This window comes from Quercus lobata, chromosome 12 (assembly GCF_001633185.2).
Source record: "Quercus lobata isolate SW786 chromosome 12, ValleyOak3.0 Primary Assembly, whole genome shotgun sequence".
NCBI classification, from domain to species: domain Eukaryota; kingdom Viridiplantae; phylum Streptophyta; class Magnoliopsida; order Fagales; family Fagaceae; genus Quercus; species Quercus lobata.
The window spans coordinates 41,986,642-42,007,576 of NC_044915.1; the positions used below are offsets into that span (position 1 = coordinate 41,986,642).

The following is a 20,935-nucleotide window of genomic DNA, read 5'->3' on the forward strand; positions in this document are numbered from 1 at the left end:
TTTTTACAACAAATCTTAAGTGACAAGTTATTACTAGTTGTTATTGTTGGGGTAAAAAAATAATCTTAGTGTTTGGTTCAAATTTGAATCAATAACAACTAATCATCTATGATTTGTTGTAAAAATGTTGTGGACGTTACATCTCTCATTTATTTATACCCAACTCATTTTTTTAACAACATAGACCTAAAAATAAGCTCCCACAAACACAGAGAATCATAACTTGTGACGAATTATGATTATTGTGGGGCCAGAGAATTTGTGGTCCCGGCTCACTTTCCATTAGGGCCCAAGGCCCGCACCGAGGAGAGTAGTTGCCGAGGACAAGTAGCGAAAGTCCAAATGGCCTAGAGATGCAACCGAGGATGACCCTATCCTCGACATCCCGAGAACTAAAAGGAAATAACGACACGTCATCAAAGGCAATCTCCAAAGCGCTCCCAGAAGAAAGGCGAGTGGAATGGGACTTGCACTGGGGTGCAGTGTGGGAATGGTTCAAGGAAAAGACGTCACCTCCGCATTGAATGCGCCAACAAACGTCCTAACCACATTGATGGGAAAAGACCCCTAAACAGTGTGGTTTCGGTTATTGCAATTAACAGAAAGTGGGGGGAGGCAGCTGATGAGACAGGCACTTAAGTAGTTACCTGCCTGATCGACAGATGGAAGGTCAGGATCAACTAAGAAGGACTATAAAATGTAAGAATTCATGCGCCAAAAGAGGGGGTGGAAACAATGGTAACCAAAAAGTGAAAGGAATAATAAGAACATTAAGCTCAATGGACAAACTTAGTTCACCTCTATGCATCCACCATGAACACTATGACTAACCCCTGTCCGGTGACCCTATGACTAACCCCTGTCCGGTGACCAAGTCTTAGCCTTTTAGCCCACTCTCTACAAATTTATTGTTTAGGCCTTAAACGTTCGAACCCAATAAACCAATTCGGGATCGTTACAAATTGAGTCCTTACAATTATCATCATCCCTTGTCTTCTCTCTTCTTTTTCTTTTATTAGTATCAATGCCACCTCTTTAAGGATATGACAAAACATCTCCACCCAACAGCGATCGGCTGATCCAATATTCCCAATTTATGTGAGTTCTCGCACTAAAGAGAGGGCTTGATAGAGACGATACTCCCATTAAGGATCATCAAATAGCCCATGACCCATGGGCTGGCCCAATAGCCTGCTAGCCCACCAGGCTAATGGGCAGCCCAGCCCGGTAATATTGAAGCCCGTGGGCAGCCCAGTCGCCCAATGGGACAGGCTATGGGTTGGTTTCTTTACCCATGGGCGCCCGATGGGCCGGCCCGTTAGCCCAGCCCAGTAGCCCGACCCGTTAGCCTAACTCATTGTCCAAAATTTATAATAAAATAATTTGGGGGTTGGGTGGGTGAGGGATTGAACTTTAGACATTATAAAAACTTTAAGACCACATACCTAACCACTAAATACTTGGAATGATTGTGATACAATATGCATAATAAATATATATTTTGGTATTAGTCTAGTAGCTTTGATTTTTAAAACAAAGTTACTAAGATGACTGTTGCCCTACCTCTCTCTGTGCCTCTGGAAAGAAAGTCATTCTTTCCTTTGATAAATTCCAATTCTTTCCTTACAAGTTACAATTATAGAAGAAATTCCTTAAAAAAAAAGCTTACCGTTGGTTGGAAGAAATTCTTTCCTTAATGAGTTGATATTTGATTCTTCATATATTTCCTTTAAGAATTGATATTTTATTCTTCAAATATTTCCTTTAAGAATTGATATTTAATTCAATGTATTTATTTATTCTTATCAATAAAAGTTAATTAATCTTATTTTAGTACCTTTTTAAGAGGTATGTCTTAGTATTTTTTTTAATAGAATCTTTTTAGTAGATTTAATTGTTCAATTTGATAGTTTGTAATAATATATAATTATAATTTTTTTTGTTAAATTTTTATAACCTCATTGAAGACTTGTTAAAAATGCCCATAGGTAGCCCATTAAACCCACCTCACTAGCCCAGCCCGCTAAAAGCACAAATGGGCATTGCCCATGGGTAGGGCCATGGGCTAGGGTTTTTCCATCCAGCCCGGCCCGACCCAGTCCACTGACTAGTCAACAGCCCGTTAAGCCCAGGCCATTAGACCCATGGACCAAGTAAAAACGGGTCGGGCCGGCCCAGCCCAGCCCATTGACGAGGCCTAACTCCCATTATCCAACCACATCATGCACGCTAAACATTGTACAGTGAAATATCTAAGGATAGAATGATCTAAACATGAAGCCACATTGTTAGATTTTATTTATTACACATACAAAAACTCAATTACCATTTCCAGATTATAGATAAATTTAAGCCGACATTAATATCTACCTAGTGATTCTAATTTTTTTTTTTTTTTTTTTTTGGTACTCTTTAAAAGTCTCTCTATGAATGCACAAATTAACAAGACTTCTCTGCAAATATTGCATCTTATCCTCCAATTGACTTCAAAATCTTGTCTGTAAGATCCAATAAAGGAACCAAATCATGAAAATATGAAATTGTCTCAATGGTGGTCATTAATCATTATCCTAAAATATCACACAGTCCGGGTGAAACCTGTTGAGATACACCTAAATCAATGACTAGCTCGAATCTCTGTGAGTGCTTTCTTGATCTGACCTAGCTCTAGTAAAAATTAAAAATAATGAAGTCTAATGACACACAGTTTTCGTAATCCTTTTGAGTGCTCCATAGTCCATTCTAAAATGTGAACCTTAATAGCAAAAATTTGGCCATATATCAAAGGTTTTTCATTGTAGATGCATCTTAATAGCAAAAATAAATATAATCTTAGAGGCTCACATATATGAGCCTCTAAGATTAGATCTATTTTCTTCTACGTATTTTGTTTCTATACTTTATCATTTTACTAAAGCCTTGTCTCTCCTTTTCTAACATGCATCGATGTTTCCCTTTTATCTACTGTAATAACCATGCATTTAAAATTAGGGTTAAAAATCTTTTTAATCTCATTCCAACCCTAGCTCAAATGAAGTTGTGTCAGAATTCTCGAACCACCCCTACCCTAATAAAAAAATAAAAATAAAAATAAAAAACGTAAAAAGGGGGGGTGAATGTAGACATATTATGTAAAATTGTGTGGCGTTTTAGTAAAATTTGCTATTAACAGTATGCAAGATATGATTATGGGCTGGTGTTTAGTCGTTTCCCCTAATGATTATATCAGGGTTTCCGCTGTACTTATTACATTTGACATGGGCTATCTTCAAGAAAGTGCCACAGCATCACCACATGATAACTCTAGCTGGTTTTCATATGAAACATTAAGTAAAAAATTAATATTCCGTCCTATCTTATTCAAGACCCAGTACTGATGAGTCAGATTTAATATCGATAAAGTCATTTATTTATTTCCTATGACAATCAACTTGTACCTTGATTCTCAAAAAAAAAAAAACAAAAACAAAACAAAACTTAATATTTAATAGATCACACACACGGTACAAGTGTTTTTTTTTTTTGGGGTAAACAAGAGCTTCGACTTAGATTAAACATTAGAGTTGAGGCAAAGCCTCTCAAAATACATGCCAATAGAGTCATAATACAAAAGTATAGACATATTCACTGGGAGATCATCATAAATCCTAAAATTTTGTTCTTGAGCAGCTCCCTTCTTCGCCAAAAAGTCTGCACACTGGTTTGCCTCCCTTAAGCAGTGTCTAATCTTAACTCTAGGCAACTGCTCCATGAGGTACCCGCAATCCGAAATGAGCACAGAATGAATAGTGTTAATACTAGTACTTCCCACCACCCAATCAGCCACGGCTTTAGCATCAATCTCAATCTCCACTGCTTGCATCTCCATTGAACAACAGATCCGCAATCCATCTATTAATGCCCATAACTCCGCATCCACACTTGAGGATATACCTATAGCTCGGGAGAAGCCTTTAACCCAGCCACCCTCATGGTTTTGGATTAGTCCTCCTCCCCCATCCTTCTCTGGGTTCCCAACAGAAGAGCCATCTGTATTCAACTTATATCAATTCAACTCAGGTTTATTCCATCTCACACTAATCGGCACCTTTGCTGCACGCTGCCCAGTCCGCCCAGCACAATAGAAAAAATTTGTGGCTAGATTATGAGTCTCACTAGCCAATCTGGAGTTAGGATCGTCATGCTTAAAGACTCTTTTATTCCTATGGGTCCATAAGCTCCATATACCAAAAGCAAACTAAACTTCCCGTGGGATTTGCCCAGCTATCAGGTCCTTAGAGTCCTTAAGATTACGCTTCAACCAGCCACAAAGCCCGGAGCTGAAAAAGTCCCCATCACAAATGGTGTTGTTCACGTTGGCCCAGAAGGTTTTTGCAAAAGGGAATATTAAATTTCTTCTTAATTAATACTAGTGAGATGTTCTGCAACTGCCAAAAGAGTTATAAGATTAGAATTTTATCATTGGGAGTCTCAATAATTTGTCTAGAGCTAAGCTATCATGATTCTTGACTGCCTGCTCCTGCATTACTTTCTACCTTAAAAATATCACCCTCAACACTTTTGCAACAGAAATGGTACACGAGGTACAGCTTCTTGTACCAAAAAGAAAAAATTGCACCCCACTTACAATTTCATGGTTAAAGAAAGGGCAGCGAAAGACGGAGAACATATTCCTTTTTCCCTATCTTAGGAGAATCGTGCTTGACACCCTTTGATGAACTGGTTTCAGGTTTATGAGAGAGAGTGGCTTCCTAGTTCCTACACAAAAGAGAGCCATACCTTGTTAGCACCTAATTAATAAAAAAAAAAAAAAAAAAAAAAAAAAAAAAAAAAAAAAGAGACCAGTACAGGTATAGTAGAACCATTTTGCTTTTACCTTGCTGATTTCAATCTCAACATCCTTTTTAAGATTTGGAAATCCATGAAGGCGACATACTGTGGAACAAGGGTTAGGGTTCTGTTTGGCTTAGTCGAAAGAAAGGAGAAGAGAATTGTGGGGCTTGATGGGAATAAAGGGCAGTTTTCATTCTGAATCAAGTTAACGTTAAAACTTAAAACACAAGGCAATGACCCACGAACGCATTTTTGTTTGGATAACAAGTCAAATAGGCCCAAGGCCCACCAGCCCATTAACCGACAAAATCAGGCTTAGATTATAGACAGGCCCAGTGCGTTGTTATGAGATTGACTCAAAATGGGCCAATAAAAAGCCCAGCCCCTGACCACAAAAGTTTGGCCCATATGCATGCCTAGCCAAATCAACATACAACGACATCTCTCCGCCGCTTTGTGTGGCGGTCATTTGAAATATTAAAAAATATATATATAGAAGCACAGTGTGGTTCAAAATTGGTTTGACTGTAGGCTTGTAAGTTGTAAATGTATATAATAATTATGGGCTTGGGTAATGTTTTGGAGTGGGCCTATTCTAAAAGGGTAATAGCGGCTTTTGGATTTTGGAATGGTGTGGACTGTCTTCTAGGTAAAACCTGAAAGGCCGAATGCGGGTGTGGAAATTAATATTCAGGTATTTTATTTAAAATATAAGAGAAATTATTTTAGTGGCCAAATTAAAACGAACCTTGAAATGGAATTCCAGGATTTCAATTGATCATACACCTTATCCACCATGTACGCCAATATTGACCATTCGTGGCATCAATATATATATATATATATATATATATATTGATCATTTGTTTTAGGTTGTATATATATGAATTTTTTTGGGTACTGTACATGATATTAATTTTACTCTTCTTCTATCCACTAATTTTGTTGGGCCCATCTTATTCTTGTTTTTACTGTTTTTCTTTTCAATAACTTTAGAGTCACAATAATTTTTATAAAATTATTAAGCTAGCAAATTGTTAATAATAAATAATAAAGTAATATAAGTGATAAACCAAATAAGAATCAATACATGCAAATTGTTAGTGTATAGCTTAGACTATTCATTAGACATACATCAATATATAGACTATTCAGTCTTTTTTTCTCACTTTATATTGTTAACATGGTATCACTATTCAGTCTTTCTTTCTCACTTTATATTGTTAACATGGTATCAGAGTTATTCCTCTAACTTCCTAGTTCCTGTGGACATTTCCGGCGTTCTTCCACTGCCTTCACCTTCATCCAGTAGTCACTATCAGAAGCGAGTCACCGCCGTCACGCCCACAGCCCCTAAAACACTCGGATTTCGTCAGTTTTGTTGATCAAACTGCCAAAGTCAAGGCACATATTGATAGATCTTCCGATCCTAAGCAAAACCTAACAAAGATCTGCCAGAAACCACACCACACGCGCCTCCACATGCTGGCTGAAGTTTCTGCCTCACGAGCACACGCTCCATGCGCCTCCACGCGCAGCCACATGCCTCCACACGCTAGGAACAGGGCATTCACACGCTTCCCATGCGCCCCACACACCTGCTTCGTTTCACGCATTGCCACGTCAGCCCTAGGGTGACATTACACTAATGTTAGTGTATAGTTTAGACTAGTTTAGCCCATTGGGCTTAGCCTAGTATACTGTACTTATAGTTTACTCCTATTACTTGTATTGCACATATACCTAATGTATATAAGGCTCTCTATTGTACTTCATAAGAATCACACTTGGGATATGGTTAGTTTGCCTCCTAGTCAGTCTGTAGTAGGTTGTAGGTGGGTTTACAAGATCAAGACCAAGGCTGATGGATCTGTTGAACGATACAAGGCTTGCCTAGTTGTCAAGGGCTTTACTCAAGTGTATGGCATTGACTATGATGAAATATTTGCTCCTGTTGCTCGCCTTACATTTGTCAGATGCCTCATTGCCGTGGCTACTGTTCGCCGTTGGCCTCTTTATCAAATGGATGTGAAGAATGCTTTCCTCAATGGAGACCTCCACGAAAAAGTGTACATGCAACCACCCTCTGGCTATCCACACTTAAGTAGTCAAGTTCGTCGCCTTCGTCGTGCTCTTTATGACCTCAAACAGGCTCCTCAAGTTTGGTTTGAAAAGTTTAGCTTAGTTGTTGCTCAGCATGGTTTCACTTCGAGTCCTCATGACACTGCTCTCTTTGTTCGAAGATCCTCTACTGGTATCACTCTTATTCTTCTTTATATTGATGATATGATTATTACTGGCGATGGTTTTGCAGGTATCCGCTCTTCAGCACTTCCTTAGTCAACATTTTGAGATGAAAGATCTGGGCACTCTCAACTATTTTCTTGGGCTTGAGGTTATCTCATCCTCTGATGGATACTATCTTTCTCATGCTAAATATGCTTCTGTTCTTCTCTCCAAAGTCGGTATCATTGACAATAAGACTATTTCCACTCCTTTAGAATACAATGCAAAACTCACACCCTTAGATGGTGAACCTATATTCGATGCTACTCGCTATCGTCAGCTGGTTGGTAGTCTGATCTATCTCACTGTTACTCGTCTGGATATTTTACATACCGTGGGTATGGTTAGTAAGTTCATGGATGCCCTTCGTTCTATCCACTATACTGCTGTTCTTCGGATTCTCTGATATGTCAAAGGCACACTTTATCATGGTCTCCATTACTCCTCTCGATCTTCTCTCGAACTTCATGCTTATTCAGATGCGGACTGGGCAGGTGATCCAACTAATCGATGCTTTATCACAGGTTTCTATTTCCTGTTAGGTACTTCTCTTGTCTCGTGGCATAGTAAGTAGCAAGAAGCAAGATGTGGTTTCCCGTTCCAATATTGAAGCTGAGTATCGTGCCTTTGCCAACACCACTTGCGAGCTTGTCTGGCTTTGCTGTTTCTTGGCTGACATGGATGCTCCATAGCCCACTGCCACTCCTCTTAATTGTGACAATCGTAATGCTATCTACATTACTCATAATGATGTCTTCCATGAATGCACCAAGTACATTGAGATCGACTGCTACATCACTCGCCAGCATCTCAAGAAATGAAATCTCAAGTTATTCTCCATCTCCTTTGCTGACCAACCTACTAATATCTTTACCAAGACTCACCTACCCGGTTGTCTTCGAGATCTTATATCCAAACTCCAGTTGGCTTCCTCCTTGCCACCTTGAGTTTGAGGGGGGATATTAGTGTATAGCGTAGACTAGTTTAGCCCATTGTGTTAGTGTATAACTTAGACTAGTTTAGCCCATTGGGTTTAGCCCTGTATACTGTACATGTAGTTTACTCCTATTACTTGTACTACACACATACCTAGCCTATATAAGACTCTCTATTGTACATCTTTAGACACACATAAATATACTGACTATTCAGTTTTTCTCTCTCACTTTATATTATTAACACAAATAAGTCAATTCAACTTTTTTAAAAATTTGTTATATCTATAACATTACTTTACTATTTTCTTTTACCTTTTCTTTTGCATACATTCCCTGTCTTTTTCTTTTACTTTTTCTTTGAATACATTCTTAAAAAAAGAACCGAAACGCATACCAAATGAACAAATGCTTTTTTTTTAAAAGGACAATGCACCTTTCAAGAGAGAGTAGCTGTTTCCCTAATTTTTTTTTTTTTTGAGAAGGAAAAAAAGTAGTAGTTGTTTAGATAGAGGAAGAAGTTCTAGGGAAGAATAAATTTTAATCTATGTTGTATGGTATATAAATCCAATATAGGGTGTTTGAATGTAGCTTTTTACAGGAAAAATCTATTTGTTGAAAATTGATTGAAATACAATTGCGTATCGAAAATATATAGCTTTGAAAACCGTATAAAGTGAGGTAAGAATCTTTTTTGTTCAAAAGGAAAAGCTTGGATTCTGGTGTGAAAAACAGGGGTCGAATCATTATCATTTGGAACATACTTCGCTTGATGTCCAAGTCTAGTGGGATAATCTATTGTTTTTTAACTTGACAATCTATTCGACGTTATATTTCTTAAACTTATTTGGTAGAAATTCCCCCGAACTATGTTCACTGTCACTAATTTCATCAAAAGCCAAATTGACTCCTATAATGTTGCACAATTAATTGCACTGTTTGTTTATTTTCGTTCCAGTTTCTATTAGTTTGTGTCTTTCTGATTGGCAGGCGGCGGCAAAAGTTTTTTTCCTGATCCTTTTTTTAAATACTAACTACAAACTTCAAGACGAGATAGTCTTAATCTACAAGCTACAAATATGCTAGCAAAAACTGCAGCATGTGGAAGAAACTTTCCTTTAGAGTGTAGTGTGTTTCTTTATGGCACTAGCACAGACTCGGTCTCTAGTATAATATATCAATACGCAAGTCCCAGTTTCACCCATCTTCTACTCATCTAACTCCACTCATTTCCTGTCCTCCTTTGTTACTGTTAGAAAAAATGGCTTCCTCCTTAGACCAACTGAATCCAGACATGGAGAGCATCAAGAAATATTTGTTTAAAATGGCCATGAAAGGCGAATGGGGTAGCGTGGTTGAAATATATAGGACAAATGCAATGGCCCACACGGCTAAGCTCACCAGGTCAGGGGACACAGCATTACACATTGCTGTCTCCGATAGCCAAGAAGACATAGTCCAAGAACTTGTAGAATGTATTTCCACTCACCGAAAAGGCAAAGAGAACGAGGTTCTTGAAATTGGAAACGAGCAAGGGAATACTCCTCTCCATATTGCTGCATCGATAGGGAGTGTGGCTATGTGTCAGTGCATTGCAGAATTTGATAAATCGTTGGTGGGTGCTCGTAATCACGACAAAGAGACCCCTTTTTTCTTGGCAGTTCTTTATGGTAAAAAAGAAGCCTTTCTTTGTCTTCACCATCTCTGTGGTACCAAGAATGGCTATGAATATTCAAGGAGGATGGATGGTGACACTATTCTTCATTGCGCTATCTCTGGAGACTATTTTGGTGAGTGTTTTAACTATATATATATATATATATATATATATATATGCGTTTTTACTAATTCAGTAATTTGCAATATATGTTACGTATTAAAGAGGTTGAGGAAGCAGCAAAATACTGGTTTTTTTTTTTCTTTTTTTTTTTTGGATAGAAGCAAAATACTTGTTATTTAGAGAATTTGGGCTACTGATTTTTTATTTGGGTACTAAGACATGTTTCAAATTATTGTTGCCTTTTTGACAGATTTGGCATTTAGAATAATTCACTTGTATGACAAACTAGTTAACTCTTTCAATGAGCAAGGATGGACCCCTCTTCATTTATTAGCGAGCAAGCCTTCTGCTTTCAGAAGTGGTAGCCACCTTGGACGATGGTATAAAATGATTTATCATTGTAAGTAACACTGTATAGTATATAGTCACATTGAACAAAATGTTTTCAAATTTCATCCTCCTTTATAATTGCATTAATTTACAACAACTTATTACTTCCCGAACTCCTTTCCTAAAAAAAAAAAAAAAAAAAAAAATCCCGAATTCAAAACTCTAGAAAGTCTTTTATATATATATATATATATATATATATATAATAAAATAAGACAATTAGTCCTAAATAATCGTGGTTGCATGCATGATTACATCAAGAATCTAGCTATCTTCTCTTTGTGTTAACTGCTAAGTGCTCTCTTTAATTATTGAGATAGTTTACTTAATTTTTAAAATACTTTATTTTAGGTAAAACTTTATTACCTAAGTTTCAAGAATTTAAAATTCTACTCCAGATAAAATTATATATCAAATTCAAATCATTTAAAAATAAAATTTTATGTTTTTCTCAATTATTTAGATTATATGTTAATTTTTTTTTAATATACATGGAAAGCTTGTACATTATATATCGTAAATTCGTAGTGAACGTTTGGATACAGCTGAAAAAAAAAATTCAACTATGTCCAGCGTTTGGCAGTGGGTCCCATGCACTATTCATGGAACCCACAAACCTCTTTTTTAACAAAACTTTCATTAAAAATATGTCTCACGACACTATTCATATTTAAAAATTATTTTACTACAATATTTTTAGTTTTCAGCAATAAACAACTCAATTCACATGTGTTATACGTTATAATGTGTTTGTCACATGGCTCAATAATTCTTAATCTATTTTCAGTGATATTAGTATATAAAAAAACTATTTTATTTACATATAGTTAATCTTTTTTTTTTATGTATTATTTCTAACTACAACACATTGCAGGCTACTAATAATAATTTAATAATAAAAAATTGAATAAGAAAAGATGAAATGGGACTTTTCCTATTATATAGACACTTTAACTTTAACCTCTTTTTCAGTCAAAAATAGAAAACTTTAACTTTCTTTTATTTCTGTAAGTGGCACTTTAACTTTAATTTATCATTTTATTTTTTATTAATATAATCAATATTCAATATCCGATCTATCACGGATCATTGATTTACCATCCTCTATTGTTATTTGGAAGGTATCTTTGTTGATGAGCTCAAGAAGGAACCATCTGATGACCATCCAACGGGACCAAATAACAATCTCAATCACCAAAAGAAGAAGAAGTATCCAGAGAATTACAGAACATGCATCAACTTCTGGAAATTAATGTATTGGAATGTGGATTTACTCATCAACTTCCTCCAGTGGTTTTGGAATGTGGTTACAGGTGGTATGTGACTGAATCTTTGTTTTAATATTTGTTTATGTACAGTAAATATCTTACAAACATCATACCAACGGGATCATATTGTGTCTGATTTAATTGTTCGATATAAATGGCCCTCCTTGCGCGCAGTTGCTCTAAGATAAAATTATGTTCCCTCATTTTGATTTTACAATGAAATACTTCTTTCTCAAATAAATAAAAGTACCAATTATATTAAAAAAGGACAATAAACATGATAATAATGAAATGAATTGATATTATATATTAGCAGCATAATAAATATTTTTTTCATGATTAAATTCTTATTTATATACATTTTAATTGAGAAAAAAAAAAAAAAACAATACGGACCTTAAATATCTCTATTGAAAATATTAAGAAAGTTTAAAATTTTGAGATCATTAGCTTTATTTATGATGAAATAAAAAATAAAATAAAAATCTCCACTTTTGGAGGGGAAAATATCATCTGAGCCCGCACTAAGGAACAATCAACTAACTAGATATGGCCTCACAAATGGTGGGACCCATAATTTGCTAGGAATCCATTCCATAAATGGGCTTATAAGAGCATTAGCATTTGTTTTCTAAAAAATATCTTATTTTATCATTTCAAAAACTATTTTATCTATTATACCATACCATTTTACAACATACACAATATCCCAAATTTTATTTTTATATACAACACATTAAAACAGTATAAATTACACAATAAAATAATGTAAAAAAATCTATCTATCTTCTCTCTTCATCTCTATTCTCTCTCTAACTTGTGTCTCTCTGTTTCCTTCTTTCAACTATCCACCACCAAACACAAACCTAGAACAACGACCACCAAACCCAATCAACACCACCATCAAACCCAATCAACACCGCCACCAAACCAATCCAAACCCAATCAGCACCGCTACCATACCCAATCAGCACCCATGCCAAAAACCTAAATCCACAGTAAAAACTCACGGCAAACCCACATACAAAAACTCATAGCAAACCCACAGCAAACCCAAATACAAAAATTTGGAGAAAAGCCCCAACAAACCACCACCATCAATCCATGTTGATATTTGCTGTGATCGGAGTTGCCATTGTCGTTGAACCCCAACTTCGCTTTTAGGTATTTTTTGCTTTTGCACTTTGATCTGATTTTTCATTTGGTTCTCCATAAAAATAAATAAATAAATAAATAAAATAAGGCCGATTTGAGTTCCACCTCATATGCGCTCCATGCCAATCTAATAGTGAGGAAGGATAGAGAGACTGAGATAGATAGAAAGGGTGGGAAGAGAGAGAGACGTTAGGAGGCTGAGATGAGATGAGAGAGACTTGGATGAGAGAGAGAGAGAAAGAGGAAGATGCTTTTGAGGAGAATGAATAAAAAATAGTATTTAATTTTTGCAAGTGGGCTATAGTACGTATCATCATAATTTTAAAATGGTACTATAGCACAATTGTGAACTTTTTTACAATTACAAGAATGGGTAATGGGATTTTTTTGTGCTTTAATACTAAAATATAGCATATTATACCATATGCAAGACTGGGTATTAATGCTCTAAATAAGATAATTGGTCCCATTGGAGGCTTGGAGCTTAAATAAAGTAATACATATTAGGGATGGCAATAGGGTGGGGCGGGGCTGAAGGATGGGATTTTTGTCTCCACCCCGCAGGTTTTGTCTTGTCCCATCCCCATCCCTTGGGGTCTTGCAAAGCCTCACTCCACTCCGTAAAACTCTACTTTTTGTTAATTTTCCCTACAACTAGTATAATTTTTTTAATGAAACCTATTTCATTGATAAAAATATACTTGAAATTACAACTAAATTTATCCCATCAAATCAAATAAATTTTTAGAAAAAATTAAATAATATATCCAAGTGTTTAATAAGACAATCATAAAAATAAATAAAAACAAAAACAAAACAAAACAAAAAAAAAAAAAAAAAAAAAAAAAAAAAAAAAAAAAAAAAAAAAAAAAAAACTCATAGTAGAACACATAACAAAATAAAATAAAAAAAACCACATTAAGTAGAATAAAATAAGCTAATACTAATATGTTTGCTTAAATAGTAGGATTTTAGGGTATAAAAAATTTACAATTATAACCCTTAGCAACGTGGGGCAGGGGCGGGGATGGGAAAGGGCGAGGTGAGTCTAAAAAGTTTAAACTCATCCCTGACACGGGGCTAAAATCTTGCCCCATCACCTTTGCGGGGCGGGGAAAATCTGTGTGGAGCAAGGCGGAAAGGGGTGGGTTAAGCAGGACAGGAAAAAATTATCATCCCTAATACATATGGCTTGTTATTGACCAAACCTTCTCCTTCTTCTTCAATTTTTATTTTTTTTAAGCTATATGCGTACTTAACATCTAAATAAGATTGGCATCCACGAAGCCCAAAGCCACACGGACATAATGCCTATGTAGTAATGACTCGTTTCCTTTGTGCTTGCTATTGACGAAACTTTGTTTTTTAGCTCTAAAAAAGATGCAGCGAACAGATGCACACACCTTTGATGAAAGATCACAGGGCACAGCAGATAATAATAGTGGAGTACCAACAGACGTTGAGAACCCTAAAGGAGGTAATCAAGGTGAGCCAATTTTTTTGCACGGGTCATTCCTTAATCTTTAATCACTGGGGTCCACGCTATCTGTAAACTTCAACTCTTGAACTATATTATTTCTCGTTCAGGATCCAATACTACCAATGGGGCTCAGGGGCATATACTGTTTCCAGCTAATTATGGCACCTGCTTTGAGTTTGTCAAGTTTGCATCTAAGGCAATGCTAGTCATTTTGGGACTAGGTACGTCATTAATATAGAGCAATGCCAAGTACGAACAAAATATTTTTTACAACTTGTTAAAATGGTAAATCAGATTGGAGTAACATCTTTCATAATCCATTGCTCATACCATTTTTATTAAAGTCTAAATCTTTTGTATCACTTTTTGTTATGTTCCACCAATCACTACTTAATTATAATGTTTTCATTTTACTTTCCTTATAGAATAACTGAAATTTAAAATAAAAAGTAATCATACGCATAGTAAGTAGTGATTTATGAAATATAGAGTGGTACATAAAAAGTGGTACATATAATTTACATTTTTTTATCATACAATAATCAAAACAAATTATATCAACAGCTACAAAAATAAAATCTTATTGCTAGATTTCTTGGTCATTATATAACCATTCCCACTTCTTTTTATATATTTACACTTTAAAATACTTGCCTAATTTGTCAAATACTCAAAAAGGCATTTCAATAAAAGGTTTACTCCATACAGAAATATGGAAAACATGCAGACACCTTGCTCAGGTGAATGTGAGATTGAATCTTGAGTCCCTATCTGATATCTCTGAGACTCTGACGAAACTAATTAACACCTTCATTATCATGCCAAGCTAGCTAGTGTGGCCTTACGCATATGCTTAGCTGTGTGTTTCTCCTTCACTTCACACAAGCGTGCGTGCGTGCTTGCACATACTCATGTGTTTCTCCTTCACTTCACACAAGCGTGCGTGCGTGCTTGCACATACTCATATGTACAAGATCATTCACACTGTTTCTATTTTATAATATGAATTTATTGAATTGTACTATGTTAATAAGGATCTACTGTGATAAGAAAGATAGAAGAGAAGAAACAGAAGCACACATGGGCAGTTCAGATCATGAACGAACTTCTACGATCTACTTCAACATACGAATATGATGACACAGCGGGGACAAGCCCCATGGCAGGAACAGTAGCCCCAACAGATAGTGATCCGACAAAGCCTTATGCTGTTAGTGATGGCGGCACTGTCAACTTTGCAGGCGAAGGCTCCATGTTAGATCCAGAAGCTCTGACAACTGATACTGTGGGAGTGGGAACTAAACCAGAAGAAAAAAACAGGGTAACTGGCGGTACCAATAATACAATCGAAGGTATAATCCGCTATCTTTCTCACTTCTGTACTAAATATCTGATTAGTTCACAACACTCAGAGCTATTCATAAGACAAAAAGAAAAATCCTAGGGCATACATAGGGAAAATTTTGTTTTTTAGAGGGTGGAAGTTTAAAGCGTATATATAGGAAAGATATGTAACCATTTGTAAGGTTTTAATTTAAAATATTAAATAAAATTTCATTTAAAATTTTTAAATGATATAACATCTTGTATTGGTTTAGATTCAAAACAAAACAAAATATTAACAATGAAAGGTACTGCTCTTGAAATGTAAAGAATCCTAAGAAGATCATTAACAAGTATATTAGGGTTAGGCTTGCATCCAACTTTGCCACAATTGTACTCCAAGAAGTTCACCTGTGAGTCTACTTATACCAAATAAGAAAATAGCAATGTTAGGAACACAAAATTTAAAATTCTTTTTTTTTTTTATGAACTTATATCAAATGGTAGGTTGTTATTAACGTAACATCAATTTCACATGGCCTCATTAATATCGTTTTTGTTATACAACAATTAGAATATGACACCTAAATAATTATGAAAATTTTGTAAAATATGTTGCATCCCAAAACTTATTGAAAAAAAAAATGGTACACATGTAAGCCAAAGCTAACAAATACATACTTTATACTTCTTAAGTGAGGAAAAGGGGATTCAAACCGTTGATGTCTCCATTGAATTGAAGCTAACAAATACATTTTTTTATACCTCTTAAGTGAGGAAGGGGAATTTGAACTATTGATGTCTATATTGAATTGGCAAGAGTATTAAGTTACAAAACTCTTGATGGTACATATTTCAATAGGCACTATCAGGTTTGTGTGATCCAAACCTCGATTGGGATAGCCTTCCATATATAAAACACACAACACCACTTTTCCATCTTTATTTATTTATGGGTTTGGTTAATAAATACCCTTAGGATATTTATTAATTGATCATTTTAAGAAATTTTTGATACAACTTTTATAGAAAATATAAAAAAATTTCAAAAAATTAAGTTTTGATACAACTTTTATAGAAAATTTCAAAAAATTTCAAAAAATTTAGTTTCATTTTTCTTTTCAAATTAGAATTTTTAAATATTCCCTAAATCAATGCCCATAGGGTATCCATTAACTTTTCCTTTTATTTATTTATATTTGTTTTTTACTAACAACGTTTCAATAATTCTTTGATTCATTTGATTAGTTTTTTCCCTCAAATTAAATCTATCACCCTATCATTGGATCTTCAAAGAAAATAAAAAATAAAATCTCAATTATTGGAATGGCACCAAAGAGTGAGGGAAGATACTAGGAAAATTATCAAATTTTTAAATATAAAATATAAAATAAAAAGAAGAAAAGAAAAGAAAGATTGATTAGCTTTAGTCGATCAGCCCATGCCACTTAACTGCTCTTTGGTGTTATTAGCAGCGAACAAGGAACCCCCAGCAAAGAAGGAGTCTCCCATATTAATTGCAGCAAAGAATGGTATCACTGAAATTGTGGAGAATATCCTGGAACATTTTCCAGTTGCCATACATGACATGAATGAACACAAGAAGAATATAGTGCTGTTGGCGGTGGAGAACAGGCAACCACATGTATATCAACTTCTGCTACGAAGAAATGTTCGGACAGATAGCGTATTTCGGAGAGTGGATAACAAAGGGAATAGTGCCTTGCATCTTGCGGCAAAGCTTGGAGACAATAAGCCTTGGCTAATTCCAGGAGCAGCATTGCAAATTCAATGGGAAATCAAGTGGCATGAGGTACAAAAAAGGTCAAAGATCCTATTAGTTATTGGGGCTCTCTAGGATCCTTTTGTGGGGGGGGGGGGGGGGGGGGGGGGTGTGAAGGTCTAGAATATGATTTTTCCATATCAATTTTTTTTCTTAAAAAGAAAAAACATTAAGGAGAACCCCAATAACTAATAGGAATCAATACTTATAAATCCTAGATAGCATAGGAACTGTAGATGGGAGACTGTCGTAGCTCCCTCTCCAAGCTTCGACCACACACTTGTGTGTGTTTGAAGCTAATGGAATTAAATCTTGCTATTGGATTAAATTATTAAATTAATTATTTTTAAGAGAATCAGTAGTTTATCAGGATATCATAGTAAAAAGTTGCAAGTTCAAATTTTGCCTCTATCTTACTTTTCTCATTTAAATTTTTTCTTATATTGAACCCCACTTAATAAGAATAATTTAGGCCCACACATAAATGAAAAGTGTTAAATTAAATTATTATATTCAACATTTCCTAACTTAATTCTCCCTCTCTCACACGCATAACCCACACACTGCATGTCCTTCAATACTACGACCACAAACTGTGAAACTTTCTATCCAATTCCTCTTGTTAATGTATTTAGATTTAGGAAGCTCTCAAGTCCACTCTTAAGCTCACCATACTATTGTACTTGGATCCATCATATTATCACCCTTACAATTATAAAAAATTACTTATACTAATAATTTGTCCTAAGACTAAGAGTAACAAAGTTATCAAATTTTGTTATTTCCTTATTCCCTCTCCACCCCCCACCTTCTTTTGGTGTTTGTTTCTCAAAAAATATTATGCTATTTCAGTTTGTGAAGGAATCCATGCCCTTCCACTTTTTCCCCCGCCAAAACAAGGATGGAAAGACCTCCAGAGAGATATTCACCGAAACCCACAAGAAGCTTGTCGAAGATGGCAGTCAGTGGCTAACAAGCACCTCTAATTCATGCTCCGTAGTCGCTGCACTCATTGCAACCGTGGCCTTTGCCAGCTCCACCACAGTTCCCGGAGGCGTCAAGCAAGAAAGTGGCACTCCAACGCTCGAAAACCAGCCTGCATTTGATGTCTTCGCCATATCATCACTCGTCGCACTTTGCTTCTCCGTCACGGCCTTGGTCATGTTTCTCTCCATCTTAACATCTCGATACCAAGAGAAGGATTTTGGGGGAGACCTACCAAGGAAGCTTTTGCTAGGTTTAACATCATTGTTCGTTTCAATAGCTTCCATGTTGATTGCCTTTTGTGCAGGACATTTCTTTGTGCTAAAGGATAAACTGAAATATGCAGCGTTTCCAGTTTACGCAGTGACTTGCCTGCCGATAACCTTTTTTGCAGTAGCGCAGTTTCCACTGTACTTTGATCTTATATGGGCTACCTTCACGAAGGTGCCACAACGTAGCTACAAGGTGGTTCTTTAATGTGTGAGTTCTTTTTCATTTTTTCTCATTTATAAAATTTGATGCTTAAGAGTATTACAAGGAATATTACAAATTTTATTACATGTACTTACAAACATGTATCTCAAATTAAGTAATTGTTATTAATTTTATGACATGGTGGCTCTAAATTATATCTCAAAAGAATTCATCTACATGGGAAATCTTCCTTTATCCAACCACCTCCTGCCTCATTGTCCATCACTAATCCTATACATATACTCTGAAATATTTAAGGAGAAAACGTTCTAGACATAATCCACATTGTTAGATTTTATTTTACTTAAGTTTCTCAAATATATATAAATTAAAAAAATATTTTATTTTACTTATACATTCAAAACTCAATTACCGTTTCAAGATTATAGATAAATCTCAGCCGATTGTAATGTAAACCTCAGTATTTTATTTTTTTGGCTCTTTCAAAGTCTCTTTATGAATTCACAAATCAACAAGACTTATCTGCAAACATTACATCTTAGCCTCCAATTGGCTTCAAAATCTTGTCTGTATGATCCCGTAAAGGAACCAAATTATGAAAATATGAAACCTAAAATGTTATCACACGGTCCTAGTGAAACCTGTTGAGATACACCTAAACCAATGACTAGCTCAAATCTCCGTGAGTGCTTTTTTGATTGACCTATATAGCTCCAGTAAAAATTAAAAATAAGTCTAATGACACCAAGTTTTCACAAAGACTGCTCCATTCTAAAATACAAACCTTAATAGCAAAATTTTGGCCATCAAAGGTTTTTCATAGTAGATCATGGTTTTAAAACCCAAACCAAATAGTATTATTCAACCAGGTTAACCAGAAACCGTTCACTAACACGGTTCATTGAACCTCAAGAATCGGCCTATATAAGAAAGTTAGTGAACCATGCTGACCGCGGTTGAACCTTCCAGGTTTAAAAACCATAAACAGTTCTCACAAGTCAGACCGTTAGAGGTTTATTTTGGGTACGTATAGGTTTATAGCCATTGTTGAAGGCTGAAGCTTCAACCAAGTGAGATGCTATCAGATGAGATCACACTGCCATCTTCCTGTATTTATTCTTTGTCTTGCTCACTCTCTCCCTCTCGCTCTCTCTCTCTCTCTGTGCATTTTTCATTTTTGACGAAGTTGTTTCTGCATTTTTTCTCTAAAGTCTTTAGTCTTCTTCTTGGCCATGTCAAACAAACTAATTTCTCTCTTAACTATTTTATTGGGTCTCATAAAATAAAAGTAAAAAGAAAAATTATTGGGTACTAAAATGTGCTTTGGCATGACTTAAGATAATATAGAAACTCAATATCTATTTATTTTTTCTTTGAATTTAATAACTCTTATTTGTATTATGAAAGTTATGTTATGAAAAATACTATCTATATTTATTTTGGACTATTTTAGTCAAATTTTTAATTTTTACTAATTTAATATATTTATTTATAATTGAAATTAATTATGATGTCATCACAGTTTAATTTTAGTTTGATCCCGGTCCAAACTCAAAAACCTTGAACCTCTCTTTTTTACGGTTCATTGAATGGTTCAGGTTTTAAAACCATGTTGTAGATGTGAGCCTCTAAGATTATAACTATTTTCTTCTTCATATTTTGTTTATAAACTTATATCATTGTACTAAAATCTCGCCTCCCCTTTTCTAACACGTATCAAAGTTTCCTTTTTTATCTTTTGTAATAACCATGCAATTAAAATTAGGGTTAATTGCATGGTTAATCATGTAATGATATTTTTTATGGTATTTCATATCTATAATTCGAATCCTACTTCCCCCCCCCCCCAACCCTTTCTGTAATATCTACCTATCCCAAAAGAGAAACAAAAACAAACAAATAAAGCATTGAACATCTATTTATCAAGAATCTCTCTCAATCAACATGTATTGAGATTTTAGAACTTGTAATTTTGTTTGAGCAATCTAGGACTTCAATTACACTTGAAATACATTCACAAGGCACAACTTTTGTTTACAGTTTGCTAATCTAATACTATGAATCCAACAGTACATGTTTATTAAGAGTCTTATAGCTAAATAACATTATTTGATTCTCCTGTAGATGAGAACTTGAGTTTTAAATCCCTCACCCACTACCTTGATGCAAGCCAAAAAAGCAAAAAAGCTTAAACTTGCAATTTTTTTTTTTTAAGTGAGATAAGAATTCTTTTTATTCAAAAAGAAAAGCTTGGATTCTGATGAGAAAAACATGGGGTCGAGT

The 20,935-nt window shown here is 35.1% G+C and overlaps 1 protein-coding gene across 2 annotated transcripts; it reads left to right on the forward strand.

Annotated features, from left to right (window-relative positions):
• Positions 1-8,931: 8,931 nt before the first annotated feature.
• Positions 8,932-18,770, forward strand: LOC115970887. Of its 2 annotated transcripts, none has more exons than XM_031090506.1 (8): positions 8,932-9,844; positions 10,085-10,234; positions 11,346-11,540; positions 14,017-14,133; positions 14,235-14,348; positions 15,162-15,479; positions 16,923-17,263; positions 18,086-18,770. In XM_031090506.1, exons 1-8 carry the CDS (start codon positions 9,316-9,318, stop codon positions 18,692-18,694), a joined length of 2,373 nt encoding a protein of 790 aa, XP_030946366.1. In that variant the 5' UTR covers positions 8,932-9,315; the 3' UTR covers positions 18,695-18,770. The 2 variants fall into 2 exon arrangements, with proteins under 2 accessions (XP_030946366.1, XP_030946367.1); XM_031090507.1 differs by having other exon boundaries at positions 16,926-17,263.
• Positions 18,771-20,935: the final 2,165 nt, after the last annotated feature.